Source organism: Podarcis gaigeae (assembly GCF_964106915.1).
Source record: "Podarcis gaigeae genome assembly, chromosome: Z".
Taxonomy (NCBI): Eukaryota; Metazoa; Chordata; class Lepidosauria; order Squamata; family Lacertidae; genus Podarcis; species Podarcis gaigeae.
In genome coordinates this window covers 12,289,925-12,317,453 of record NC_139691.1, presented here as the reverse complement: position 1 = coordinate 12,317,453, position 27,529 = coordinate 12,289,925, and the positions used below count along the sequence as shown (strand labels likewise).

At 42.4% G+C, this 27,529-nt stretch overlaps 1 protein-coding gene across 14 annotated transcripts in view; it reads left to right on the top strand.

Annotated features, from left to right (window-relative positions):
- The window catches only part of PBX3 (PBX homeobox 3), a 229,479-nt gene that overhangs the window by 175,083 nt on the left and 26,867 nt on the right, over nucleotides 1-27,529 (top strand). For all 14 annotated transcript variants that reach the window (XM_083721224.1, XM_083721229.1, XM_083721233.1 and 11 more), the window contains 3 exons: nucleotides 9,168-9,409; nucleotides 21,260-21,450; nucleotides 23,790-23,925. In XM_083721224.1, the coding sequence (XP_083577350.1) occupies nucleotides 9,168-9,409; nucleotides 21,260-21,450; nucleotides 23,790-23,925 (569 nt within the window). The remainder of the gene's footprint in view (nucleotides 1-9,167; nucleotides 9,410-21,259; nucleotides 21,451-23,789; nucleotides 23,926-27,529) is intronic.

The following is a 27,529-nucleotide window of genomic DNA, read 5'->3' as shown; positions in this document are numbered from 1 at the left end:
GCTACCCTCCTACAATAATCTTGATAAACTATTTTTTAGTCTGTCTCAAGTTGTGAGTTGTAGCACTGTGGGCTCCTATGATACTGAGTACCTATGTTTAATAAGGAGGGGAAGTGGGGAAGAAGTTACAAAGCACATAATAAAATTGACTCTAACAACCAGTCATAATGTGCAGTTTGGGGAGTTGAGCAACATGGGGGGGGGGGGAGAGCAGAGAACATGCAAGAAGACCAGTTGTGTACATAGGCCTTATTATGTGCACCTCTTGTGATAAACAATCTGTGTTCTTTAATGTCAGTTTCTTTCTCTTTTTTAAAGTTGATCATGGCCTTAAAGAGCTAAATTATAAACTTATAATTTGTAGGTTTTATAAATTATAAAGTAATGTCAGTAGTCTTCACCACCCTGGCTGGATAGCAGACCCTGGGAGATAGAACATGGTGTTGTTGCTGCATTTGTGCAGACTGTAAATTGTGCAGACAAGAGAGTGTGAATCACCATATTAACTCCAATGTAATGTGCACCTTTTTGGTCAAATTATGTCGCAAAACCTAGGGTGCATATTAGATTTGATGGCGTATTAGATTCAATTGCAAGCTTGATAAAGACTGCTGACATAGCAAATACTTTTTTAGTTTCAAGGTTTTGAAAATTCAGATGCGCATTAGATTTGGTGGTAAATACGGTAGCTGTACTTTGTGGCTCATGGTGTTATTTTAGTGTTCCACTGACTTCTGGAGAGAGTCCTCCTGGTTTCAGAGGCTGCTGGGGAAGCTAGTGGTGTAGATGGAGGCTAGGCATGGCTCTCAGGGTTTGTGTTAAGACCAGCCATGTTAATTGCCACACCAACATAATATTGCAGCGTGACAACATTAAATTGTCAAAACAAAAAAAATTCCTTCCAGTAGCACCTTAAAGACCAACTAAGTCAGTTCTTGGTATGAGCTTTCGTGTGCATGCACACTTCTTCAGATACACTGAAACAGAAGTTTCCAGACCCTTCTATATAGTGAGAAGGTGGGGAGGGGTATTACTCAGAAGGCTGGTGGGAATGGGTGATTGGCAGATAGCTGTGATGAGCCTGTTGACGACTCTTAACAACTGCAATAGGTCTTACAGGAAGAAGCAAGGGGTGAAAAGGTGAAAAATGGCTTTGTCATGTATAATGAGATAAGAATCCAAGGTCTTTGTTCAGGCCAGGTTTCTCCATGGTTTCTCCATGGTTTTAAGTTTGGTGATAAGTTGTAATTCAGAAACTGCTGAATTACAACTTATCACCAAACTTAAAACCATGGAGAAACCTGGCCTGAACAAAGACCTTGGATTCTTATCTCATTATACATGACAAAGCCATTTTTCACCTTTTCACCCCTTGCTTCTTCCTGTAAGACCTATTGTAGTCGTTAAGAGTCGTCAACAGGCTCATCACAGCTATCTGCCAATCACCCATTCCCACCAGCCTTCTGAGTAATACCCCTCCCCACCTTCTCACTATATAGAAGGGTCTGGAAACTTCTGTTTCAGTGTATCTGAAGAAGTGTGCATGCACACGAAAGCTCATACCAAGAACTGACTTAGTTGGTCTTTAAGGTGCTACTGGAAGGAATTTTTTTTGTTTTGACTATGGCAGACCAACATGGCTACCTATCTGTAACATTAAATTGTGTTTTTATATGAGAGCAGTCATAATTCTCTGCTGATGCCATATAGAAAATGAAGAGCAGGCATTTTCAGATATCTGTTCTCTTGTTAGAAATGCCTCAAGGAGGCAAAATAGAGCTAGCAGCTAAGATCTCTGTAGTTTTCGGTTTGTTGGGGATTGGACAACCTCAGCTCTTAGCCTGTGACTTTGTAAATGAACTTCAGCAGTCTTTGTCTCTTGATGGTGTTTCTCTACCCCCACCAAATTCTTGAAGTCAGGGATGGGGAACCATTTTCAGCCTAGGGGCCGCATTCCCTTCTGAGCAATCTCCCAGGGACATATACAAGTGGTGGGTGGGCCTAGAAGCAAAAATAAGCAGAGCAATGAATGTGAACTTTATCTTTGTACAGGAGGCTAGTTTCTACACACACACACACACACACACACACACACACACACACATCCATCCAAGCTAAATGTATTATCAAAGTTCAAGGATACATTCTAGTCAGGCAAAAGTACCCTAAAAGGAAATACAGCAGGGCCATCATGGGATGTTGCCTGATGAGAGTGGTGTGTTTTGAGGAGAGTCCAATGAGTAAGTTAGAGAGGCCTGAAGGCTTTTCCCCAGCAGGAAAGCTTAAAATCTATAGAATGAGTCAGTGGCTGTCCTTATTTTTAAAAACCACAAATGAAGAATCCCAATGGGAATCTTTATCGCCAATCAGACTGCTCTTATGGAACTAGGAAGGTGATTTGGTGGTGATTACATCTTTGAGTTAAGTCTTTGGTCTTTCTGTGGAACACCAGGGTCCATATATATATGGTGGGTGGTGGGCATGTCTTAAAATGGTTGATTTACCACTTCAGAAAAATAACACATATGCACTTCACAAGGTGAACAAGCAAGGCAAAGGGATTGCTCAGTCGGTAGATCATGAGACTCTCAGGGTCATGGATTTGAGCCCCACAACTGGCAAAACATACCTGCATTGCAGGGGGTTGGACTAGATGACCTGTAGTCCCCTCCAACTTTACAATTTTATGAAATTAATAAATAAGATGGAAAAAGCCATGCCCTGTATCTCCAGAAGAACTCTCTTGGGCCAACCTTTCATTGTGCTTGCAATATTACTCTGTTAGCCAAGATACCTACTATACAATTCAGACACCACGGGTTTCTAATCTGCTTATTTATAATTCAAAAGCTTGCCCATATATTAATGAACCCTTAATGAGCTGTTGAAAATGCCTGAACTACAGTCGGATTATTAAACTCAAACAGCCCCTGTAATCATACCATTTGAGTGGGTTTTTAGGTGCTTTTCATATCGACGGCTTTGTATTGTGAAGGAGATGGGTTTATTCGGAGGAAAAGCTTTGTAATAATTTTGACCTGCAATTTATTTATTGGCCTCTGAATGCCGTCGCCTGTGCAGGCGCGCTCGTCTGTTATCTGTGGGGGCAGGTGCACAGCGCGTTGAAAGACAGCTAATTAGGATCTGCTGAAAGATATGCTAAAACTGTGGTTCTATAACAAAGCCAAGTTCATTGTTAAACAATGTTTTAGCGTCTGTTTATGTGATTTGTCTGGATCCTGCAGATACCAAAATGAATGGTGTGGCTTTAAGTAGATGGAAATAGGGAGCAAACAGGTTTGTGGTTAACTCTACGGCTCACCCATGAAGATTTTTGAAACTTTGCCTAGAGGAAAAGAAATTGTCAGGCATGAAAGTGGTCCTGAAAGATCTATCAAAGGTGTACCAGCTCAAGCTGCCATATTTAATGTGGAAAGATTTGGCTTTAGGCCGATGCATAGCTCTCCAGCTTGAGTCCTTGCACTTCCAGTGCCATTAGTACCTCTCCAGTTGTGCTGGAAGTGATGTATTATTGTGTTCTTTCAAGCCCACTCTGTACCTTAATACCACGATGCATTGAAAGGTCAGCGAGCTAAGCAGTAATAAACTTGTAGGTTGATATACTGAGGAATAAAAATAGAGAAACAATAGCCACAGTGTGAGCTTATATGTCAAAAATACATATATTATTGGTGCATAATTTATAAAGGCAGATGCTAGGTAGCATCCATTGTCTGAAGCTGTTGAATAAAGGAAAGGCTTGGCTCGGCAAATAAGGTGAGCTTGTGAGATCCTCTTTAAAGGAAGAGAAACACAGACCCAGGAAGACAGAGTAGATTTTTATCCAGTCAATATCAAAAGGCCTAGAGTAGGACAATGCTTCCCATCAGCCAGTCTACAGAAGAACAGCCTTCTTGTTCATTATATACTTGTGTTGATAACAGTAATTCAAAAATTAACGAGGGAAGATAGAGATGGAAATGGTACATCCTCTTTTCCCCACACATGGTCTTGTAGGTGTTGCTTAAGTAGTGCCTCAAACCAGAATAAATGTTAACAGCTCATCCTTGCCCCCTTCTCTTGGTGTACCAGCATATGCAATGGACTGTATCACAGGTTTCATTTGGAAACAATCCAAGGTTATCTGGAAACAGCTGTGCCATTTTGCCCTAGCAGTTTCATAGCCCTGTGCAATTTTCAAACTGTGTCACGTTTATACTGTAATACTAGCCATGGCCAGAAAATGACTGGTCTCCCATTTCTGATTGCCATCAGAAGGTCCTGCAGGTACATAGGTACCCTCAGGCCTGTGTTGAATATGATCAGGTAGTGGTGGTTTTCATAGGAAGTCAATATGGAAGAGGTGCCCAGAGGTTTGGAAATTTGAAAACCACAGAGTAGTGGCAGGCAGATTTCAGGTTTGTGAAAACATCTTTCTTTTCTATAACAACCACCCCACCCAATCCACCAGTGAGAGGCAGATGCAAAACAGCTTATGTTGGTAGTAGAGCCAGAGAAAAAAATGTGGTTGTGGTTGTGTCAGTGCATCTGCAATATAAGGCATCTCATGGAGCGTTACATCAGGAAACCATAATGTACATGTACAGAACTATGGCTGAATTTACTGCAGCTGACGGCTTTTAACAGAGCGCTGAAACTGACAAGCATAGTTGTACAAAGGCTAATAAAGGCAACCATTTAATACACTTAATCAACTGATGAGGAACACTAAGTTTGAGAGAGAGGCAATTAAAACAAGGGCAACCAGGGCAGGGTGGTAACTTGTTTTTTATTTGTTGTTATTGCTGTTATCTTTAGTACAGTCGTACCTAGGGTTAAGAACTTAATTCTTTCTGGAGGTCCATTCTAAACCTGAAACTGTTCTTAACCTGAGGTACCACTTTAGCTAATGGGGCCTCCCGCTGCTGCAGCTGCGCTGCTGCACGATTTCTGTTCTCATCCTGAAGCAAAGTTCTTAACCCCGAGGTACTATTTCTGGGTTAGTGGAGTCTGTAACATGAAGCGTCTGTAACCTGAAGCGTCTGTAACCCGAGGTACCACTGTATTTAGTAGACTGCTTATTATTATACAGAGGTCTCCAAGTGACTTATATTGTTGGCATCCATTTGTCTTGAGAGACAATGGAGTGTACCTCTGGGGTGAAGAAAAACTGCTGTGTTAGCAGTACCAAAGTGACTTTCCCAGGGTGTATGAGACCCATCAGCTACCTTCACCGGGTTTAGCTGGCCAGTTGAAGCCATTCCCGGGTTGTGGCCACTGTCACATGCTGACAACTTCTAGGAGTCACACATGAGAGCTAGGTGCAGAGTCGGGGCCAAAGGAGGACAAACTATCCCAGAAGGAACATGATGTGTCTGTCACCCACCAGAGGTTCTACTCCTTCCCTAACACCCCATACACCACAGTGATATAGTTTAATTAAATACATAAGCATAAATAAAATACATTATAATAGCAGCACATTATTAAAGCTTCCATGCAGTTCATTAAAAAAAAATAATACAAAACACCCCCATGCAGCCACGGAAGGTTTGTCAGCATACTGACAGCAAAAACAAAACTATAATAGATAATCAGAAGCTTGAGAAAACAGTAGGTTTTTACTTTGTTCCGAAAATATGTCATCAAAGGTGCCAGGCTGACCTCACTGGGGGTTAAACAATTGTCAAGTTACTGGGGGTTGGAATCCTTGTTATCTACTGAAAATCACCCAGAGACTTACCTGTAGATCCCAATCTACCTTTTGCCCATCATAGTGTTATAAGGATACCTGCCCTCCTCTCTCAAAACTCTTTTCTTCAAATAGGACTAATGGTGCATCTAGCCCAATACTGTCCATCTTATCCTTGTCTATCCAGTGTCTTGAACAGAGTTTTTTTCTCCCAGAATCTTTTAACTGGAAATATCGGAGACTAGAGCTGAGGCTCCTTCCATGCAAAAGCTGCCTAGCTCAGTGAGCAGTCATTTAAAAATTCTCATAGAGTTAATGAAGTAACGTATATAAATTAGCAAAAGCCTGTTTGTTTTTCCTTAGGAGAGGAATTGAAGCCCTTAGCAGGAATAGACTAACCATGTAGAAGATTGCTTAATGCTTTAATGAGAACCTGATAAGACGAAATAGCAAAGATGAAACATTTTATAACAAGGAAGCAAATGTGCATTGTCAAGTCCAAGCAGTGAACAAACTCCGGTGTCAGTATCCCAAAAACTAATTTAGAATTTGATGGTAATTGGGGTGTACTGGCTTTCTGCCTTCCAAACGTTTTAGAATCCACACACACAATTCTGAATGTGGAATGCTGAATGTGGAATGGTGAGATTCTTATCATGTCAAGAAGAAGCTTGTTTTATGGGTTGGAGGGTGGGGACAAGAAAAGCAACATATCAGACAGAATATTGCTCACCAACTTTTGCAGTGTGTGTTCAGATCTGGGTAAGATGAAGCAGAAGCCAGGTTGAAAAGGGGGAAGGAAGAACAATGGATGTGGCATTCAAATTATTTGGTGTGGTTTGTGTGTGGTTTGTTGAAGTAGGCTGATGAAATTAAAATAAGATTCACTGATAAAAGGAGAAAATGCAACCCCCTTTTTAACGCCCATGGTTTTCAACATGTATATAATAATAAAGAGGGTGGATGGAGAAATAAAAAATATGAGAAGTTGGGGCAGCACTTAAAATTCTCAGTAAGTTCTCAGTATCTACAATCAACCACCCCATATAATCAGACAACTTTAAAGTTATTACAGATGTGTGGAAAAAAGGCTTGTGTAACATAGTGGCTAAGAGGATGAATTACGAATTGGCAAGTCCCTGGACTGAAAGTCACCTCTGCCAAGAACTCAAATAGGCAAGCCACACTCCTTCTTTAACTCAGTCCTCCACCAGCAATTTGGAGGTAATAATACTGGCCTAACTCACTAAACGTATGAGGCACTTGTAACACTCCAACGCAGCTTCTAAGTACAAGATGGGGTACTCCTAACCTGTGGTGCTGCATCCCACGGTGGGGCATGGTTTGGCAAAAATTAGAGATGGGATGGAGCTTGTGGATATCATATTATTAAGGGTCTTTGTTACCCAGCAATGCCAGTGACCAGGGATCTTCTGTATAGCAAACGTGCACTATAGAATTGTGCTTCCCTAACACCCGCTTACTGCTTTTTGCCCAGATCTTGCTCTGGTTGTGCATTCTTGGACAATAGGGCATTACAGTTGCCATTCTGCATATTAAAGAGGGATGCATTCATCCATTCGTTTTAGTGGGGCATGCATATGTATAGCTGTGCATGTATGCACCCTCAAATCTTGACCATCTATCAATGTTAAAGATAAGCAATTTTGCAGTGAGTCATTTCATTTGTCTTAACAATATTGCAGGCAACTGATGCTTGCTACAAAGGTGGTTGATTTCAAAGATTATTTTTTTAAAATACATGTGTCAAATATATGACAAGGGATTGGCTGATGTTTGTGCAGGGCAGGCCGGTCACAAATCTGTCTCCTTCTACACCTCCACACCTTTGAGGAATTGGGCTAGATTCATGCAAGTGAGTCAGATTTAACTGCCACTTCTGAGCTGAACACTTGGCAGTTTATGGATGTTACTGTCATGTCAGCTGCACCTGATGCAGAGCTCGTGTGCCGCTGTGTATAAACAACAACATGAACACCACAGAAGGCAGAATCAGCTTGCAGACTCAGTAGGTGCCAGCTCCTCCCCCTGAGGGGATCTGTCAGGAATACCTGCTTTTAAACCGATTTGAAGAGGTTAATTGAGCTGGGATATTTTTGGGTTGTATTGCATCGTTAATAGAAATGCCGATCCACGGAGCCATGGCTCTAGCGATCCCCCCCCCCAACTGTAATTATATCTCAACTTTGTTTTTCAGTGGTGTTGAGAGCATCTTGGCAGCAAGCCCATTTGACCTGATTAAACCTACAAATTGTCAGCCTTGATCTATAATAGTCAGATGAGACTGGTGATTGGATGTCATTTTTTGATCCTCTGGCTAGAGGCGGAAATTTTATTTATTTTTATTATTATTTTAAAATAAACGCTGGTGCTTCTATGCTAGCTGCTGATAGCAATGCTGGCAATTTTGAACATGTTTTAGCATGAAATGGCAATTTAAACTTTCTGGGTGGTTAAAAAACCAAAAAACAAAGTGTTTTTGAGGCTGCATACATCACAGCATTCTTTACAGCAGAGCTGGGCACTGCAGACTATGCATATTGCATTCAGTAGATTTAAGACCTAATGATTGAGTATCTCCTCAGGAAGGGTGATCCTCTGGAAGGATATAAAGTACTATATTCCTTGACCCATCAGTGAAGTGGAACCCTGCATGCTTTTCCTTGAACCAGGAATAACCTCAAGCCATTGTATTTGCGCAAAATACACGTGTGGAATATTTTGCTGAATAGACAGTTTGGTATTCCAGTTAAAAATTGTAAGCAGGTTACTAACCCTCATAACTTTCTTGTTGCATACCATTCTTTGTTACTAATGGATGTGGTACAAAATAAGCGAATAAATTTATTATATTTAATTATAATACAGTAAACATTTTTATCCTCAGGTAAAGCTCGAAAAGCTTACAAAGCATCCCATGATAACAGTGGCTCAGTCCACTGCCAACTCTTTAGGATAGTCTGCTGGTCCTTGACTGCTGCTCATATTATTGCATCATCAGTAAAAGGCAGACTTTAGAAATTGGTGTGACCTCCTAAACATATCATTGTAGGAACAGTGTCCTTGTTTAATATTTCTGCTTTCTGTGATACTTTGAGTACTTTGAGCCATTTGCTTACATTGCATTACAGTGAATGCATTGATTAACTTATTCAAGTCACAGAATTATTCTCTTCTTGATGCAGAATTTGGGCTATTTTGGTTCAAGATCTTGAAAGATAATTACTTTTTAGCACAGTGTGTACGAAGCGCTTGGTAATACCTTCCTCCTTGAACGACAACTGCTAGGATTGGAAGCCTTCACAAATCCATATGAAAATGGCTCGCAGCAAAGTGTGTGTGTGACTCCTGCTGCTTTCCCTTCTCTGAGCCGGTGGAATAGTTAGCAGATTTACTGGAAACAGGATATATTAACTTAGGTAATTTTTCTTCTTGTTATTTCCTTTACCTAAAGGTCTCAGCATCCGAGGAGCTCAAGAGGAAGACCCTCCTGACCCCCAGCTAATGAGATTGGACAATATGCTTCTGGCAGAAGGGGTTTCAGGTCCTGAGAAAGGTGGAGGATCGGCGGCGGCGGCAGCAGCAGCAGCAGCTTCTGGTGGATCTTCGGATAACTCTATTGAACATTCAGATTACAGGGCCAAATTGACCCAGATCAGACAGATCTATCACACGGAGCTGGAGAAATATGAACAGGTTAGATGTTGCAATCCTCTCCCTTGAATATATGTGGCTCCATTGTCCTCTGTTTTGCTAGAGCCCAACCTGCAAAGTACTGTTTGTTTATGCCATGCTTTCAAAAAATAACAGCTTAAAGATTAGCAACATCAACAAGTAACTTCAAGTTATACTTCCAAGTAAGTAAGGTTCAATAAGCCCACAACTTGAAACTTGGAGGAGCAGCCTTGCAAGATCCTGTCAAATTCTTTAAACTGCAGTCAGAAACAATAATAGGTAGTCAGTTACATAGCATATTTCAAGTCCTCCAAGTGTTTCAGATTTTTTTATTGCATTAATCCTCACCAATGACCCTGGAAGGTAGGCTGCTCTGATTATTACCATATTGTAGCTAGAAGGTTGAGATAAATGTGGTTTGGCTAGAACAAAATAGGGAACTTCAGGCCCTCCAACCCTCTCTGTCTGGCCCTCAATACTCTCCCCACACCTCTCCCCAGCCCCATATCACACCCTCTTTGAGTGTTTTTGCATGGCTGGAAAGTGTCCTTAAACTCTGATAATGCCTCTTGCTTCCCTGGATGGAGGATAAAGAATTGTGAATGAGTGTCTGGTAGAAAGCACACTGCTGTACAAAGGTAAAATTTACATTTGTTGTTTCACCCACTTGTGCCTTTGGCCTCATCCACCACAGATACATGGCCTCTTGAAGGTTGCCCAGAAGGGAACTTGGAACTTAGGCTGAAAATGGTTCCCAACCTGTGGACTAGGGCCACTCTGTAAGTGTCTGTAAGTGCTTTGAAAAATCCAGATGACTGCATTAGAGAGATTAGTCATTTACTGTGAGTTAGGATTCCACTTCTTGGACAAATCAGTCAGAAGTGCTTTACTGACTTTACTTTGCTGTCAACATTTTTTTGTAGACGATTCTGTGCTTGCTGTAGGTTATTTTCAATATGACCTATGGTTTGATTTTTATTAAAAGTGTTAATAACTGCTCTGCCCCAATGAAACCGCATATACCCCTCTACTTCATTTGTTTTCTCTTGAGGGGTTCAGTTACTCAGTGAGCCTTTTGTCAACAAGTGTTGGAGAGATTGTCCATCCATGTTCACGTAACTTTTCACAGATTTAGAAAGGGAAGACCAGAGACCCTGGCTTTGTTGCTGTACCACTGGCAATGTCATTTTGTTTCCCTGAGGTGCCTTATAAAGCTTCTGAAGCTTGAACCATATCAGCTCAATGAACCATAGGAACTTGTGGCTGGTTTTCTGAGCAGAACTTTATAAGGATGTCCTGGCTTCTACGGCTTGGCTCTGGCACTTCCCTGGGAGTGTGTCAGCTGAAACAAACTTGAAGTGAAACCGCAAAATCCAGTTGCTAAATGGGGGTTAATCAGAGGCTGCAGTCCTACCAGAAAACATGCAGCTTGGTGTGGTTTTTGCCTATCTCAGCATCTGTGTTACAAGAATGTACATCACCAATGTGAGGAAATTTTTCCTTTCTGGAGGTTCCTAGCTAGTTTCGGTATTTTGGTTACAAATTGCAGTGACTAGCAGAAAATATTACAACAAAACATTACAACAAAAAGCATTTAAATGAACCTATGACTTTGAAAAAATGCATCTTAGAATGAATATTATAAGGCCATTATGAATTTATTTCATGTTATAATAAAAACAGCTTCTTTAGTACCCAAGTACAAGTGACATTTGGGGGGATGGAGAAAAAATCAATTGCATTTGAAGTGTTTGCTTAAAATTTTCATTCCCCCCCTACTTTTTGTTTTCTTGTAGCTTAATATAAAATGCCCTTTCTAAAGCCAGTCTGGAAACAGTCTTGGGTTTGAAAGGTTAACACCTCAGAAATAAAATGTTTGTTCATTTATGATGGCAGTATGAATCAACCCGTTCAGCTGGTTTAGTTCTAATTCAGCAGAAGATTGTGGATTGGCTGTGTGTTTGTGTGTGTACAAGATTAATCACAGCCATGCTTTCATGATATTTCTCATAACCCTGAGGACCAATTATTATTGTCTTCAAAAAGCCACCTACAAAAATTACTGAATCCAAGAACTGGTTGCTGCAGCTGGAGGAGGTGTTAGAAATAAAAGCTATGTCTGTGCAGAATGTTTCTCTGGATGGTGCATCTGCAGGCTTCTGCATGGGGTGAGTTCGGCTCAGTTATCCAAACAAGGACAGGACCTACACATTAATGTTGGGTATTTTTTTTTATTGTATCCACTTCTACATTTCTATTTCTGCACTAATTTGCACCTGGAGTAGTAGTTTAACTAACAGGAAGCAAATGGAAGCTGGTTTCTAAGAGAGTTAGAAGGGGTATTTTCCTCAGTGCATGCCTGCATTTTCCTTCATTCTCTGTAGCTTGTCATACAGAATTTGCAGGTGGCTATCCTCCCCCCACAAAAACAAAAAAACATCCTAGTTCACCGAAAGGAACAGTGAGATGAATGTATATTCTCTGGGCAGCAATGCCTGTTATACCTCCTTTTTTAAAAGCTACTCTCTCCAACCTAAGTACGTTGGACTGTCACTAATAAACTTAATATATATATTTGGAAAACTATTTTGATTATATTTTATTGCTTAAACAGTTTGTTATTTTTATAATTATGCTATAATCCACCCTGAGTGGTTTTTCCAGAAGCAGGAAGGTGGGGTATAAGTTTACTTACTTTGGAATAAGCTTCCATGGATTCAGGTCCACTTCTGCAGTAATGAATTAGTTTGTAATTTAAGGTGACTCTGATTGGTTTTTGCAAGAGAGTAGCATGACTACACCTCTGAAAATATTAACAAATAAGAAGCAACTTCTACAACTGCTGAGCATATTTCATATGTCTGTGATAAAGCAAATTGAGTCTAATGATTTTTTTCACTAGGGTGAAATAATGTATCTTCTTTTGCAATTACTCTTATTTATATTGTGTACCAAGAATGTGGCATTTCTTGTATGGAATGTTGGCTTCTGATTTCCCCCCATTGAATGCCCCTGCTTTTCTTATGCATGCCTTTTGGCTTGGTCATCCTGGGAAAAAAATCTACTAATCCACCCCCCCTCAATTTTCTGCAGATACTTTGAAGTCAAGAAGGGCTGACCTCCATTATTTCTTCAAGTCCCAGAATATTGGTCATTTAAGTACAGATTTCTAGACCTCTTGTTGTAACTGTAGTAGAGACAAAGGAACATCGACCACACTTTAAATGAAAATGGTGCATGGAAAACCTCAACAGACAGAACGGGAGCAGAAATAAATTCTGATTGTTGTGGGCCGTCATTTCCCTGGCCTTGTAGCCTCTGACTGTAATAAATGTAAGCATTTGGAAGGAGCCCAGCGTTCAAGCCCCGTAGCTCCATTTGCAAAGGTTTCAACTGAAATGTCAGATCCATCCGTCCAAACCCCAGGAAACTGAGGTGGGGAGGGAGGGGGAGAGAAACGCTGCTGGGAGAGTAAGAGACAGAGCGGATGTGAAACACGCAAGTTTTCCCCTGTTAGTCCTGACACCCAGCAGTGTCTACTGTACAGAAATATGATAATTTTTTTCATGCCTTGTAGCAAACTGTCTCGTACTAGTTTGTCTTGAACTGTGCCTGTCTCTGCAGCTGAGGGGCAAATGGGACCGCTCCTCTGTCTTGATTGGCTCCAAGTTTTCTGAAAGGTTTCTACAGGTGGGAGCAGGGGAGGGTAGACTGGTGGAGGTGCCATGAGATGTTTGTGAAGAGAAAGCAGGTAGATCAGTCTGGATTTCATCTGGGAAGGGGAGAGAGAATACTTGGGGCAATTTAAAATAAACAATTGTGTGTGTGTGTGTGTGTGTGTGTGTGTGTGTGAGAGAGAGAGAGAGAGAGAGAGAGAGAGAGATCCAGACTAGTAGACCTTCAGCCCTTTCAGATCCACATTTAGCTCAATATAATCAGTCTTAAATTTGATATGGTCACACATTAGTAAAGTTCCCTAGATGACTTATAAAATACAGTAAAATATGGTAATAAAAAAATAATACAATTGAAATACAGTCATACAATATTAAAACATGCAATAATGAAAACACAACAGAAAACTTTTATCTATTTCAGACAGAATGAAACAAATTCCAGCTCAGCTTACAGTTATACTAAAAAAGAGCATAACCAACTAACAGTTATACTAAAAAAGAGCATAACGTGGGTTTTCTAAAATAGCCATTAAAGCAGCAAACACATAGAATCTATTTTAAAGTACAAGTTTAAAAGTTCAAGATTTTGTAAAAAGAAGTCTTCACCAAAAAGTCTTTAAAAAAGGTGTCAGACAAGCCTCTCTGAGAAACCTAAAGGAATAGATTCTGGGGAGCCACTACTGAAAAGGCTCTGTCCTTTGTAACGATCCACTTCACCTCACTTGACAGCAACACACAGATCAAGACTTCTGAAGATCTTAAGGTTCAGATAGATATCTGTGGGAGACAGCAATCTTTCAGGTAACCTAGTCCCTAGCCATTTATACATTATTGGTTAAATCCATTCATAAACATAGGGAAAGGGTCGAGAGGAACCTGTAGCAGAAAGTATGGTTGATCTGAGAAACTCATTGCAACTGTAGCTTAGTAGCAGGATGCAAGCAATGCTGAGCAACAGACTGCTGGACCAGTTTGTAGTAACTTGGCCTGCCGCTCTTCCATCCCCTCTCTGTCATATTCTGTGCTGTCAAAAATTGGAATGTTAACTTCTCAGGGCAGGAGCCTGTCAATGCCACGTCAATGGTACCATATAAATAAACAATTTTCAAATATTAGGACTTGGGGAAACATCCCCTTACCTTGGAGAGCTGTTGCCATGGTGTTGGCACTCTTGGACTAGTAGAGCATTGGCCTGATTTGGTAGCAACCAGATCCTGTGTCAGTTGGCGGCTTCTAGTGCTTTGAAAACATCCCTAGCAGACCACAGATCATGATTGGTTGTGTTCATTTGGGATGGGTCACAATTAATGCATGCAAAGATACAGGTAGAGTTAAGCTGAAAGCTAAACAAGAGGTGGGTGATGAGCAAATGAAATTCATTCCCTACTAAATGGAGGGAGTGGTGCAAGTACTGGCCTTTAGGAAGTTATGTTGCCAGAGCTGGCTTGAGCATGTGGCATCTTCGGGCAAGTAGTGAATCCCCCTCCTTAAACTGGCACTGTAATCAGAGGAGAAACAACTAGGTTGTAGAGCTGCCATTTTAACTTCCCACAGTCCCACCCACTCCATATACTTTCCCTTTAGGGCAAAATGGTGCACCATCCATGTGAGGGTCTGAAAGGCCCTGTTTAAAGCTGTCTGCTTGTCAATGCTGCTGTGTTGAGTCACAATGCCAAAGGGCTTCAATGCCATCAGACGGCACTTTGCTCAGGTCCCCTTCAAACCTAGGGCTGGTCCTGGATGGTGCCTTACCATCCTTCAAGCTAGGGCACATCCCACTTCCTCTAAAACATCTGATGTGGTACAATAGGGCAGGGACTCCTTTGGTTCTATCAGTTCTAGATGGCTTATCAGGAACTCAGGTGTTTTGAAGGTTTCACAAAGGAGTTTCACAAAGCCTCAGTTAAACCCAAGAGCCCTAATTGTGAATGCTGTACCCAACCCTGGAAACAGGAAGTGTGAGTTGCTCCATTTGGGCTCCCTGTTCAGCTGTAGTACTGCCCCACAGTCTTTAAAGCACCACCAAGTCTCATTGCCTTTTTGTGTTCGCATTGCCTTCTTTGAACCTAGAAGCAAAGGCCAATGTTGTCATTATTGCTGTGTTTTTTCTCCCAACCTCCCTCCTCCCCCCTGCCCAGAGTTTGATTTTGACATTTGTTGCCAGTTAAGGAAATGCACTTTAAAGCAGCAGGAAAGGCCGGGGGTGCGGGGGAGCTCTCCAGAAAGTGTGTCACACCATCAGCTTCTCACCCACTTTCTCAGTGCTAGGAGAAATGCTTCTCTTCATAATTTACAGCTACTGTAATAGAGATGGCATATTGAAAGCTATCTTCTATAATTATATTGAAATACGTTTTTGCTGTAGGCAAAAGTATTGCAAACGTCCCAAACCTCCCAGAGCAGCTGGGAACCTGCTGCCATCACCTTCATGGAACTCTCCTGGTTACCCCATTTCAGAAAGGATGTTTGCAGAGTTAGGAAAGCTGCAAAAAAGGGCAACCAAATATGATCTATGGGGTGAAGAAAGGCTTAACCTGGTTGGTCACTGTGGAAAGCAATACATTGGATTACACAAACCTTTAGTCTGATCCATCAGACCTTTATAATCAAGGATACATATGGAGAAGGGCAAACACTTTGCAGAAGGAATGGGGTTCCTGTGCCTCCCCAGATGTTGGTGGATTACAACTATAATCAATTCTGACCCACTAAGACTGATGGGAGTTGGGAGCACAACAGTTGTGGAGGGCCACAGGTCCCCCCATCCCTGCATTTAAAAAATGTTTAAGTTTCTAATTCTCATGATAGCAAGAGTTGCTTCTCTGTGGACAATACCTATTAAATCTCTTAAATTGGAGTGGGGACTTGGCAGGATTTGCAGGGGCTGTAGCTTCATTTGCATAGCTCATTACCCCTCACACCTTTGACAAAGACATACATTTGAATTTGTTTAATTTTGTGAAGGCCAGAGTAGCTTTTCCAAGCCAGGAACATAAGAAGCTATCATATAGTGCCTTAGGGTGAAGTTCATCTCAGTAATGATGTCTTACTGGTATCAGCTCCCCAAGTTTTCACCTGGAGATGGTTGGGACTCAACTTGGGACTTTCTGAATGCAAAGTATGTGCTCTCCCACTGAGCTAAGGTCCCTCCGCCTGCTTGTTCCTCCAGCTTCCATTATTCTTATTGGAATAGTAGCAAATATAATATGTCCATGGTCTTAGAAGTACACTTGTATATTTCCGGCAACATTGGGAATCATGGTGCATGCTAGTTCTTCAGGGGTAAGAAAAATAGTTGTAGTTCAAGGAACCAGGAATGATGCCACTGCCATTAATTTGATTTATTTTAGCTGATAAAAATTATATATTGCTTGATTGTATTAAAAAAAAAAACCAGCCCTCAAAGCAGTTAAAATCTCCAAGGCCTCAAGAGTCTCTCCCTCCTATTTTCATGCAGCAGTGATGTGTGTTCTTCCTCTTCCTCCCCAAGAGTCCTTGGAGTGAGGTCCAAGTGCTCTGCCAGGCATTGCATTCAAAGCGCTACAGACTTGGTAGAGGGTTACGACCTGTAATTTTTTACTTTCAGATGTGTAAAGGCAAAAGAGAGTAACTGTGCCAGAAGCATATGCATCTTTCTTAAGGGTGTACCCAGATTTTAATTATCTAAATGTAAATACTTAACAAATTTTACTTAGAGTAATGAGCTAAAGTGCACACTACATAAATGAGATGTTCTAATTAATCATGTATGAACTACTGGTTTAAAGGGAAGCTCTGTGAATCCCATGGATATGCTGGTCTGCTGCCAAATTGCTAATCAGCGTTTGCATTCATAGGCGTCTTCGCTTTAATAAGTTACGAGAGATGTTTGGAGGAAACGAAGATGAGGGTGGTGGTGTATTTTCTCTTCTCTGAACAGGCAGACATTACCTGAGCTTGTAAACTTTTAACCTCCAGGTTAATTGGTGAGGTGAGTGTGGGTGGCTTTTATTTTAATGTTATCCTCCTTTTCAGACATATATTGTCTCCCAAAGTGGCGCATGCCAATGAACAAATAATAATTACAAACTAAAAGCAGAAGAGGCACAAAGGGAGTGGAATGAAAATATAGAAGAGGGAGATCCAATCAGGATGACAAGGCCAGAATGAAACTATGAGATGTAAATGGGGCATTTATACCCAGTTGGGGCCAGGGTGATCTTCCCCTGCTGATGTTCTTGCTTGGGTAGAAGTGGTGAAGCTACCTACTGGCCCTTAATTCTCTGTCCTTCCCCCTGCAGTCCAAAAGCAACAGAGTGACTTTATCCACTTTCTTAACTTTAGAGTGATGAAGACTGTAACAAGAGCTCTTCTGGATTAGACCATCAGTCCATCCAGTCTAGCATCCTGTGTTTCCCACAGTGACTAACCAAGTGCCTCCACAAGGCCCATGAACATCAGGGCAACAGCATCCCCCAGCTTCCACTTCCCAGAAAGTAGCTAGTCTCTTATTGTTTCCCAAGCATCTCACAACTGAAGCTCACTTTTTCTCCAGATTAAAACTGGATGCAAACTTCACTCTTGCACCTGAAAAAGTTTGAGTAATCATTACACTGTCCTTTGTTGTCAATGTTAATTGCTGTTTGGAAGATGGATAGGAAGAAAGGAAGCTCAGGACAGTTACTTGTAAAGAAATGCAACAGACCACATATAAGATTGGGCCATTCTGTGGGGTCATTGCATCAAGAGTGATTACAAAACCTCATAACACCCCCTTATCAGTGGCTCAGTAGAAAGAAGCAAGGCTGGAGTAGCCAAACAGCCTCCTCCTGGGACAGGTAAACCTGCTGCATTTGTGGACTAGTCACAATTGAATTAACATTTATCATGCTGGGTGTAGAGATGCAGTGGGAATAAAATTTACAAACCAATGGAGGCTGATTGGAAGACAGCAGGGCCTGAGCAGGGAATCCTAAAGAGATGCTGCAGGCAACTGGTCCTCTGTGGGTGCATACTTTGGGCTTACAGGAGCTTTTGATAATGTATGGTTTTGTTTTGTTTTGTTTTCCAGCAAATATTTTGGTATAAGCTCTGCAAATAACTTATTTGGTCCAAATAAGATAAAAGGATAGTAACAAGAGGGCTGGGGATAGCAACTCTTCTTGTAAAGACTGCCTGACATTAATTGCATGATTACAATTATGTATTACTTTTACATTTTAAATAACAGCTGTTGGGTGTGTGGGGCAGCATCATTTGGGACCGTGGTTTAACCCTCCCACTATAAACAATGCCCCCCACCTGGAAGCTGCTATTCGAGAAAATTTCATTGGCACTACTAGTAGCTTATCTTCCAGAGTGAGTAACAGCTTCCAGAAGAAAGGAATATTTTTATCAGGACTATTAAGGAAGAAATGGTTTGAGTCCAGTCCCTATCCTGTTTACACACATCCATAGCTGCTATGTAAATTATAAAAACAAATTAATGGCAATCATGCAATTAAAATCTTGCTTAGTTTGATCCTGAAAGGCAGTGGGCACGTTAAATCTTGAGGAAGGAAAATGGAGAATGAGGTGGTAGTTCTGTAGCTTTCAGATATGTGAAATATTCTATCAGCAGGACAGATGTTGGATCCAAGGAGCATTTGGAGATTATGTGGTGGTGATACCTTTTATCAGGACACCTTGTTGGTGGAAGCTTAAGAGCTGATCACAGAGTTCCTGTGGAGCTCTGTGGAGAGAACTTTGCAGAGACTGAAAACCCATACCTTTTATTAGGGTTGGCTGAGGGGCAAGAGTGTTAAGCATAATATAAGAGCTTTCAAGTTACATAGAACATAGGGCTAGGGCAAACATCTTTTTTATTCAGGGAATTCTGGGGGAAAGAAAATAATAGTCACCAGCTGATCAGAACTGTGAAGGAAAACTACCTGAATTTGGAGGCAGCAGGTTGCGGATGAGATTGCCCCCTTTTTGCACATTTACTGGGGGGTGGGACTTAAAAGGAGCTCTTTTGCAGCCCTGAGCAGCTGGTGGCTGCCGTTTGCTCCCTGTGTATGGGGTGTTAGGGGAGAGGTAGTACCTCTGGCAGGCAACATGTCATGCTCCTGGGTAGTTTGTCCACCTTTGGTTCCCCCTGCACTCAGTTCTCACCTGAGTGTCTCCTAGAAGCTGTCAGCATGTGACAGCAGGCACACTCCCAGAATGGCCTTGACTGGCCAGCTAAGGGCAGCCAAGGGGTCTCAAACCTTCAGTGAGTTAGGGACTTCCCTGCATGCAAAGACAGGCTCCAGCAGATTGAGCAGATGAGACCAATAGTGGGCCTAACAGTCAAAAAAGGTGGTTTCTGCATGTGCTGTAGAAGGAAGTGAGGGGCTGATGGGGTATGTCAACCTGGGAAGGCAGCCCATATAGGAGAAGGAAAACTCTGATCCTGAACCTCTGCTACCTTTTGGCTATAGTCATTTGTAAGAAAGGCTTCGAGAGTAAACCTCGAGGAAAGATCTGTACCTGCTGCCTTGTGGGCCATCTTTGGGAGAAGAAAAGGCTAAGGAGTAAACCCTACACAAATCCAGAGTGGAGTCCCTAAGATGGTTGGATGGTATCTGGTACGCCTCCTTCCAGCAACTCCTGCAGCCAAGCTGGTGCCAAATGGATTGCTCTGCTTTCTTTTGGACCACATCAGTGAAGCTGAGAAGGGAGGTCTTGTCATTTGGGAAGCCCAGGACCCTCATACACACTGCCCTGGCTTGCTCCCCAGTGAGGTTACTTTAGTGCTGATAACACAGTGAAAACGGCACAGGAGGCAGCAGTTACAAGTTACTGGTCCCTGCAGCCACAGCAAACGCTGTGATTTCTCCAGCGGTTTTACTCCATAGTCTCTTGAGACAGACAGGTACCAACAACACCCTGAATTTCCTATTCCCCCAAATGCAATGGAGCTCCAGTGAGCTTCCCCTTGAAAATTGTGTACCCACAAAACTGAAGTTCCCCTGAACCCCAATTTATTTTCAGGTCATAAAATGGGAGGGGGAGATTTTATCTCAGCACTTTCTTCAACTGATATGTTAAAATTAAAAATGGGGGGGGGGAGAGAAATTGTGAGAGGGGATGGTGCCGATGTGCCAGGGAAGAGCTTGTGGTATGCTAGCTGTTAAGTTGATCAGTTTGGCAGGTGAAGCCAAATCCACATATTTATATATTTGGCACATTTATATCCTCTATCTTCTATCATAGAACTCAGGGCAGCATACATAGGGTTCACAGATATCTCCCAACCAGGCCCCCAACCTGCTTATCTTCTTTAGGTTGCTGCATTTTGTGCCCACACCTCAGAACATGTCTCTTGGCCTCTGTGCCCTCCAGGTGTTTTGCACTACAACCCCCATGATCACTGATCATTGGCCATTATAGCTGAGGCTGATGGGAGTTGTAGTCCAAAACATCTGGAGGGCACCAGGTTGCAGAAGGATTCCCTGGGATATATCCCTCTTCCATACCTAGTATATGAGGGCAGATACATTCTGAATGCCCTTCTCTATTTCAAAGTCTCATAGTCTTAGCTAAAGCCTACCATCAAATACCTGTTTTGTTTCTCCCTTTTTCCTCTAGTAAAATCACCACCAAACATCAGCTTTGTCACTTCCCCATTACTACTGATGAAAATGTCTCTGAACAGATATTACTAGCCAAGCTTGATGGTTTCCCAGAACCAGGGGACTTATAAATCTGCTCAGACTATTCCATCCTAGAATCCACCAGGGAACCAAAGGTCACTAGGAGACTGCACGCCCTGTCTCCCAGGAAGAACATCATGGCAAGGGGAAGAACCTGAACCCATCAATGCATTGGTCACTGAAAGTGCAGCTGCTCCAATGCTTGCTTTCCTCTTCCCTCCCAATTTCTTTTTCATTTTATATTGTGTCTATCAGATTGTGAGCCTGTGGGCAATAATTGTCTTGTTTTTAATCTCTGTACAGTGCTTAGACAATTGCCAGTGCTTTACTAAGAGTTAAAATTAATAATAATAATAATAAATGCTAATTGATAATGTAGTTAATTGATAATAAATAAAAACAACCAGCTGTCTTAAGGCTGGGTACATGGAAAATTTGTAAACATTTTCTTCTTGTTGAGATCAGGATGTGATATGACTTTGCTAAAACCTGTAACTGTCCCTGTAACTTTGCCCTTGTAACTGTCCCTTCCTTCTTAGGCTTGTAATGAATTTACCACACACGTGATGAACCTTCTTCGAGAGCAAAGTCGGACACGCCCCATTTCTCCAAAGGAAATAGAGAGGATGGTAGGCATCATCCATCGGAAGTTCAGCTCCATCCAGATGCAGCTTAAACAAAGCACTTGTGAAGCTGTCATGATATTGAGATCACGGTTCCTTGATGCCAGGTAGGTCACAAGACTCTATGATTTTCTTGTCTTGATTTGTTGGTGATTTGTCCAACGCTACAGGATTTGACACTTCTTCACAGCCAGTGGGTTGTAGCTAATGTTAGTCTTACTCAGAGTGGACCCACTGAAATTAGGGAACCCTCAGTTAAGCCCCCTGGATGAACTGTGTGTGCCCTGACATCCATTGGCTGCAAGAGCCAACTTTTATGACCAGCTGAACTGCTCCTGGCAGGACAGGAATTTATATATGAATCCTTGCTGCGTACAGGAATTCCCAAATGAAAGGACAGAAAAGACGTGGTTATTCTAGGAGGGGCAGAAGTTCGTGGCCAATTATTTAGTACTTGGAGGCAAACCTCCATGCTGATTGGGTGCAGACAGATGTAACAGTTTAACACTAGTCATGTTGGTTCTTCAGTCATGGTGTGATCCTAGCTTCTCAGCTTGCCTTACACGGACTGACGCATACCAGCCAATCACCAAGTCTCACCCATCCTCTCATGTTTTGCATGGGCCGCTGGTTGGTTGCAAGGCCTTTTTGGTAGTAAAGCTCATTGCCAACCTCTCCTTATACAGCATGCCTGACAGCACTTTAAGAACTCCGCAGTGGCATTTTGGTTAGGCAAATGGGTGCACCCCTAACCGGTGTGGCAATGAAAAAGGTTGCTGCCACTTGGAAAGGGAACAGCTGCACCTTTCAGAAGCATATTTTGCAAACAGTTCCTCTCAAAGAACAGAAAGCCTAGACAAAATAAGTGGAAGTGGAGTAATGAGAGAAACACGGCTCCAGGGAGAGCGGTAGAATGCCGGGGGATAAGCACACCATGATACTGATGGGCTGTAGCATGCCAGATGGAAGCTCCCTATGGAGTAGCCGTCCTATCGTGGTAGTTTGATTGTGGCAAGCCTGGAGGGGGAATGGAGCTTGGAGGGAAAACACTTACAGGGAGTTTTCCAAAGGGAGGGGGAGAAAAGACTTCACAGAATTTTCTTTTTAAGAACTGAGTTTTATTGAAGAGATCTGTAATGATAATTATGGCTAGGAAATGAATATGCATAACAACTCCGTCTTCAGTATCACACCAGTAAACTGAACAATTAAACCATGCTCAATACTTCTTGCCCAACACTTCCTTCTGGTTCACATCTATTCCAAAATGAAATAATTTTTGCTGCCTGAACCAGAGCCCAAATGTTTGCCCCCACCCCTAACTAGGGTTCTTGCTGCATCATTGAGATACCAGCAATAGCGGTGGAAGGGGAGGGGGCACCACAGGCTGCAGGGCACCCTCCAGCAGGTGGACGCAGCACTGCCTGCAAACGCAGTGCAAGGTGACCAGGGTGAGATGGCGCACTGCCTGCAGGGTGCCTCAGCCACCCACCTCCCAACCAGCCTCAGCTGCCCTCCAGCAGGCCCAGCACTGCCCCCAAAAGCAGCACTGGGCACACCGCTGACGCGGCGTGAGCCAGCCTGCAGAGTATTGCAGCTGCTGCATCCCTTCCAGCCATGAGTGGGTCCAGTGCTGTCGGAAAAAGCAGTGTGGGGTGCTTCATCAGGTGGGCACCTGGAAGGGGCACCTGGGATAAGCGTGGCTGGCATGTGCTGGCCTGCAGGTTTCCCTCCCGAGTCCCGGGCAGTCTCCCAGCAGTGCACCCCACAATGTTTTTTCTGACAGTGCTGGGATGGCACACACCAGCTTCTTCCCTTCTGGTGTGGGGGGTGCACTCGCATAACATACCCCCAGGTGCTGCCGCGGATTGCTACGCCGGTGAATACCAGCTTCTGCCTTCATCTGCTCCCTTCTCATGGGAGCAGCCCATTTTCAGGTGTTGTGGCAGTGCTTGTCTAACAGCACCTGGAGGGCCACAGGTTGCTTCACCCTTGCCCTAGAGGAAAAGAGGCAGATGGAGATGCAGATGAAGTCAGAGTACCTTGTACAATGTTAGCATTTCCCACACCACCCAAAATGTGTGTCTCATTAATATCTAGATAACACACTATAAATAAGTTTAACAGTAATCTGAAATCTTGGTTTGCACATCTTTGAACTTCTAAGAGCAACAGGTAAGTGGGATCTAGACCTTTGATGGAGAGAGATGGGCAAATGAATTCTTCCATAGATAAGCAATTGCTCCTCTTCTATCAGTTACTAGCCTCTCACATCAACCCTGATAAGAGCCAAGGTTTGGCTTGAATAAGTGGTGAAGCATCAATTTCAGCTAGCAAATGTTAGAGAAAAGTCTGCTTTCCATATTTATATCCTAGCTAACTTTCAGTAATCAAGCCTCACAGCTGTAATATATTTCTTTCCTTGCTTTCTTTCCTCTTTTTGCAGGCGGAAAAGGCGTAACTTCAGTAAACAAGCCACAGAAATCTTGAACGAGTATTTTTACTCTCACCTCAGCAATCCCTACCCCAGTGAAGAAGCCAAAGAAGAGCTGGCAAAGAAATGCAGCATTACAGTATCACAGGTGGGCTGGGGTTTCCACCAAGCTGCTTGAAAGCAGGTTTTTTGCTATGGGAAGAGCCTTTGTCTCTCTTTCCTTCCTAAAATAACAACAGCCTTCCTTCCTGAGACTGGTAGAGCTGAGTACCATTAAGGAGGAATTCTTGAAATTGGCCTGTCTATCCCCCAAGTGGTGTCAATTAACTACAAATGAATGACAAGCCAATTGAAAAGTGTTTTGGAAAACTAAAAAGTGATGCTTCAAGTGATTGATTTATTGCACTTATATCCCACCCTTCATCAATTGCATGATTCCAGGGTGGGCTACACCACAATAAAATGCATAAAAATGCAATCAAAAACATTTGCAGCGAATAATCTAGAACTCGATTATCAAGTTAGTCCTCAGCAGAAATTGCAGCAACAGCAGCAGCAGCAGCAGCATCAAAACAGTTCCCAACAAAAGGGAAAATAAAATATATTTAATTGGCATTGAAAGGTGGCAAGTGATGGTGCCAATCATAACACTGGAGGGAGGGAATTCCACTCACAGGCCGTATCACAATGAAGCTCTTGGCAGGAGCATGAGGAGGGTTTCTGTTGCAGCTCTTAATGCACAGTCAGGGCCACTGTAGAGAGTTGTGCCCCTTTGTGTATTTAGACCTCAAGACATTAGTAATGGCTTCTTACTGAGCTGAGCTGTTATTCTTTCCCAATGATTCTGGAGATGCCATTCTGGAGATCAGAGATTAAACTGGAAGCCATCTACAGTCATACCTTGGGTTACGAACGCAGCAGGTTGTGCGTTTTCGGGTTGCGGATCGCGCTGAACCCCGAAGTACCAGAACGAGTTACTTCAGTGTTTCGGCAGAAGCACATGGCAGAAGCACAAAATGACGTCATGCGTAGAAGCGGTGCTTCAGGCTGCAAACGCTGCGGGTTGCGAACGTGCCTCCCGCATGGATCTCATTTGCAACCAGAGGGATGACTGTACTGCAGTCCCTCTTCTTTCAGAGTCAATGAAAGATGCAGGGTGTGGGACTTAATGGTGGAAGTGACATCTGTCAGCTTCTGATTTTTAACTTCCAGGAGTCACATTGTAGCCAGCACAATGAGATCCTTGAGTGGGTTGGAGTGGGGTGTATTTACAGGCTTCGTGGTCAGCTGGTAGAAGTCACTTCATCATGGGTGAATATTGCCCAAATTTTGGAGGTTTGCTAAACCTTTGCAGGTGGAATGAGCAAGTCCCTTGGCTTTTAATTCAGAACAGAGTTAGGAAACTTGTGCCATGCCAGATGTTGTTGTCTTCCGTTTCCCATCATTTCTTGGCCAATGGTCATGCTAGCTGGGGTGATGGGAGCTGAAGTCTGGCAACACCTGGAAGGCTACAGGTTACCTGTCTCTGATTTATAAGTGCTCTTGATTTTTTTTTGCATCAAAAGCGCCCAAGAGGACATATAGTTGTTTGAAAATAGCAGCTTTCAAAAATCAACAACAAAAATCAACTACCCAAGTACCTATAGATCAATCTTTTAATGCCCGAGAGAATAAAAAATATTCACTCTACCTATTCATTTCACCAGTAAGGTAGGGTAGCTGGGCCTTGCTGCATAGTTAGTCTCAAAGCTGCAGTGCCACCACTGAGAAGGCCAAGCCTTGGGCCCTGCTGTGGCCTGTGCAAGCAGTTTCAGTGCACTTTGGGATGGTGCAGTCACAGGCACACAAAAGATCAAGTTTTCAGTTATCCTAATTATGTAATTTATTTCATTTCATTTACATCCCACCTTTTTCTCCAAGCAGCTTAACGTGGCATGCATTTTCCTTCCCCCTCTGTTTAATCTTCACAACAAACCTGTTAGGTTGAGAGGCAGTGACCGCTCTAAGGTCACCCAGTACGTTTCATGCCCTAGTGGGGATTTGAACCGTGTCCTGATCCGACCCTCTTAACTACTCTTCATGGTTCTATAATACAAAATCTTTACCTGATACTATCTATTGTATTTCATATTGTTTGTAAGTTGCCTTGAGATTGTTTGTAGAAGGCAACTAAGACATTTAATAAATAAATAATAATAAGTAATTACCTGTCAATCAGATTGCTAAACATTAAACATTGAATCAGTAAGGCGAAATGTATTTTTGGGTCAATTTTCCTGCAATTGGCCAAAGCCTACACAAAGCCTCTTACTCATAGCCAATCAGAATGCATCCCTTTGGTAACAGTTCAGTGACAGCTGTTTGTGCTGCAGCAATAAAATTCTAGTAGACAAAACGACTGAGGCACTTGGTACATTAGAAGTGTCACAGGCTTAAAATACTGCAGCGGGATCTGTGTCTCCTGTCTCAGATGAGATGACTTAGCTGTGGGGAGAGTTTTAGATTTCTATTCATGCCCAAACATACAGCTTAACGTCTAAGGGCTCTAAAGGCATCACAGTTGTCTTTAATGTGAACTGCATGCTGCACCAGCAATGTTTGGAAAGAAAGAAAAAAGCAAATCTCCCAGCACCACAAACATGGAACTTTGATTCTGCACCTTTCTGCTGGTGGTTGTGTATGGAAATAGAGCATAAAGCGGTGAAGGATGCATTTCTAATGTTGATGTTTTCAGCTTTAACAAATTTACAAATGCATCATGCTGAGTAACAAAAATAAATACTTATACACTCCAATTTATCACTATTGGTTCATGATATTTAATTTTAACAAAAAAAAAAAGGAAATGTACTGACATTTCAGTTTAGAAGTGTCAGAGTATTAGTACCATTTTCACTACTCCTGTGGACTCTCTTTTAGTCTTTCACTGTCTCTGTCTTTCTGACTCAGTCAGAATTTGCCCTTGTGACATTCTCCCAGAGGGCAGTTGGGGGCCAGTCCATAGTTGCAAAAAGCCACATGAATATGAAGTAACTATTTTTTGTTTCCATTGTTAGTATTTATAATAATAGTATGTCACATTTCATTTGGAGAAGAAAAACATAGCTGCAGTTATTGCTTGTTAATAATAATAAAAAATCAATTGGAGTTTTTGTGTGGAGATCTGTTAACAGTCCACATACTCTGATTTTCAATGTGGCTCCTTTAAATGAAGGTGGTGAAAGATAAGAAGCTGCATTATACCAAATCAGACCTTTGGTCTAGCTAAAAAAATACTGTGCACTTTGGCTGACAGTGACTCTCTAGGGTCTCCAGGAGAGGTCTGAGGTTTTCCTACTACTTGATCCTTTTAAAATGGAGATGCCAGAGATATATCCAAGAGCCTTGTGCATGAGAAACCTGCATTGTGCTACTCGTCCACGGGCACTCCCAAGGCAATCACCATATTACTCAGCTTGTGAACTTTCTTGGGGGAATCTGGCCAGTTCTGGGCTGCCTAGATTTTTGGTCTGACCAAACATGGCTGTTCTTCAGTTTATAGTAGGCTTCCTCAACCTTGGCTCTCCAGATGTTTTTGGTCTTTGCAACTTCTGTTCTTTCAGATTGATTAGCAGCCCAACTTTAGCGTGTAAGAAATAAGAGACGAGGTGGGGTTTGGCTAATGCAGCTCTTGCCAATCTGGTGCACTCCAGATGTTTTGGACTACAACTCCCATTAGTCTCAGCCAGCACAGCTGTTGCATTCCAAAAGAT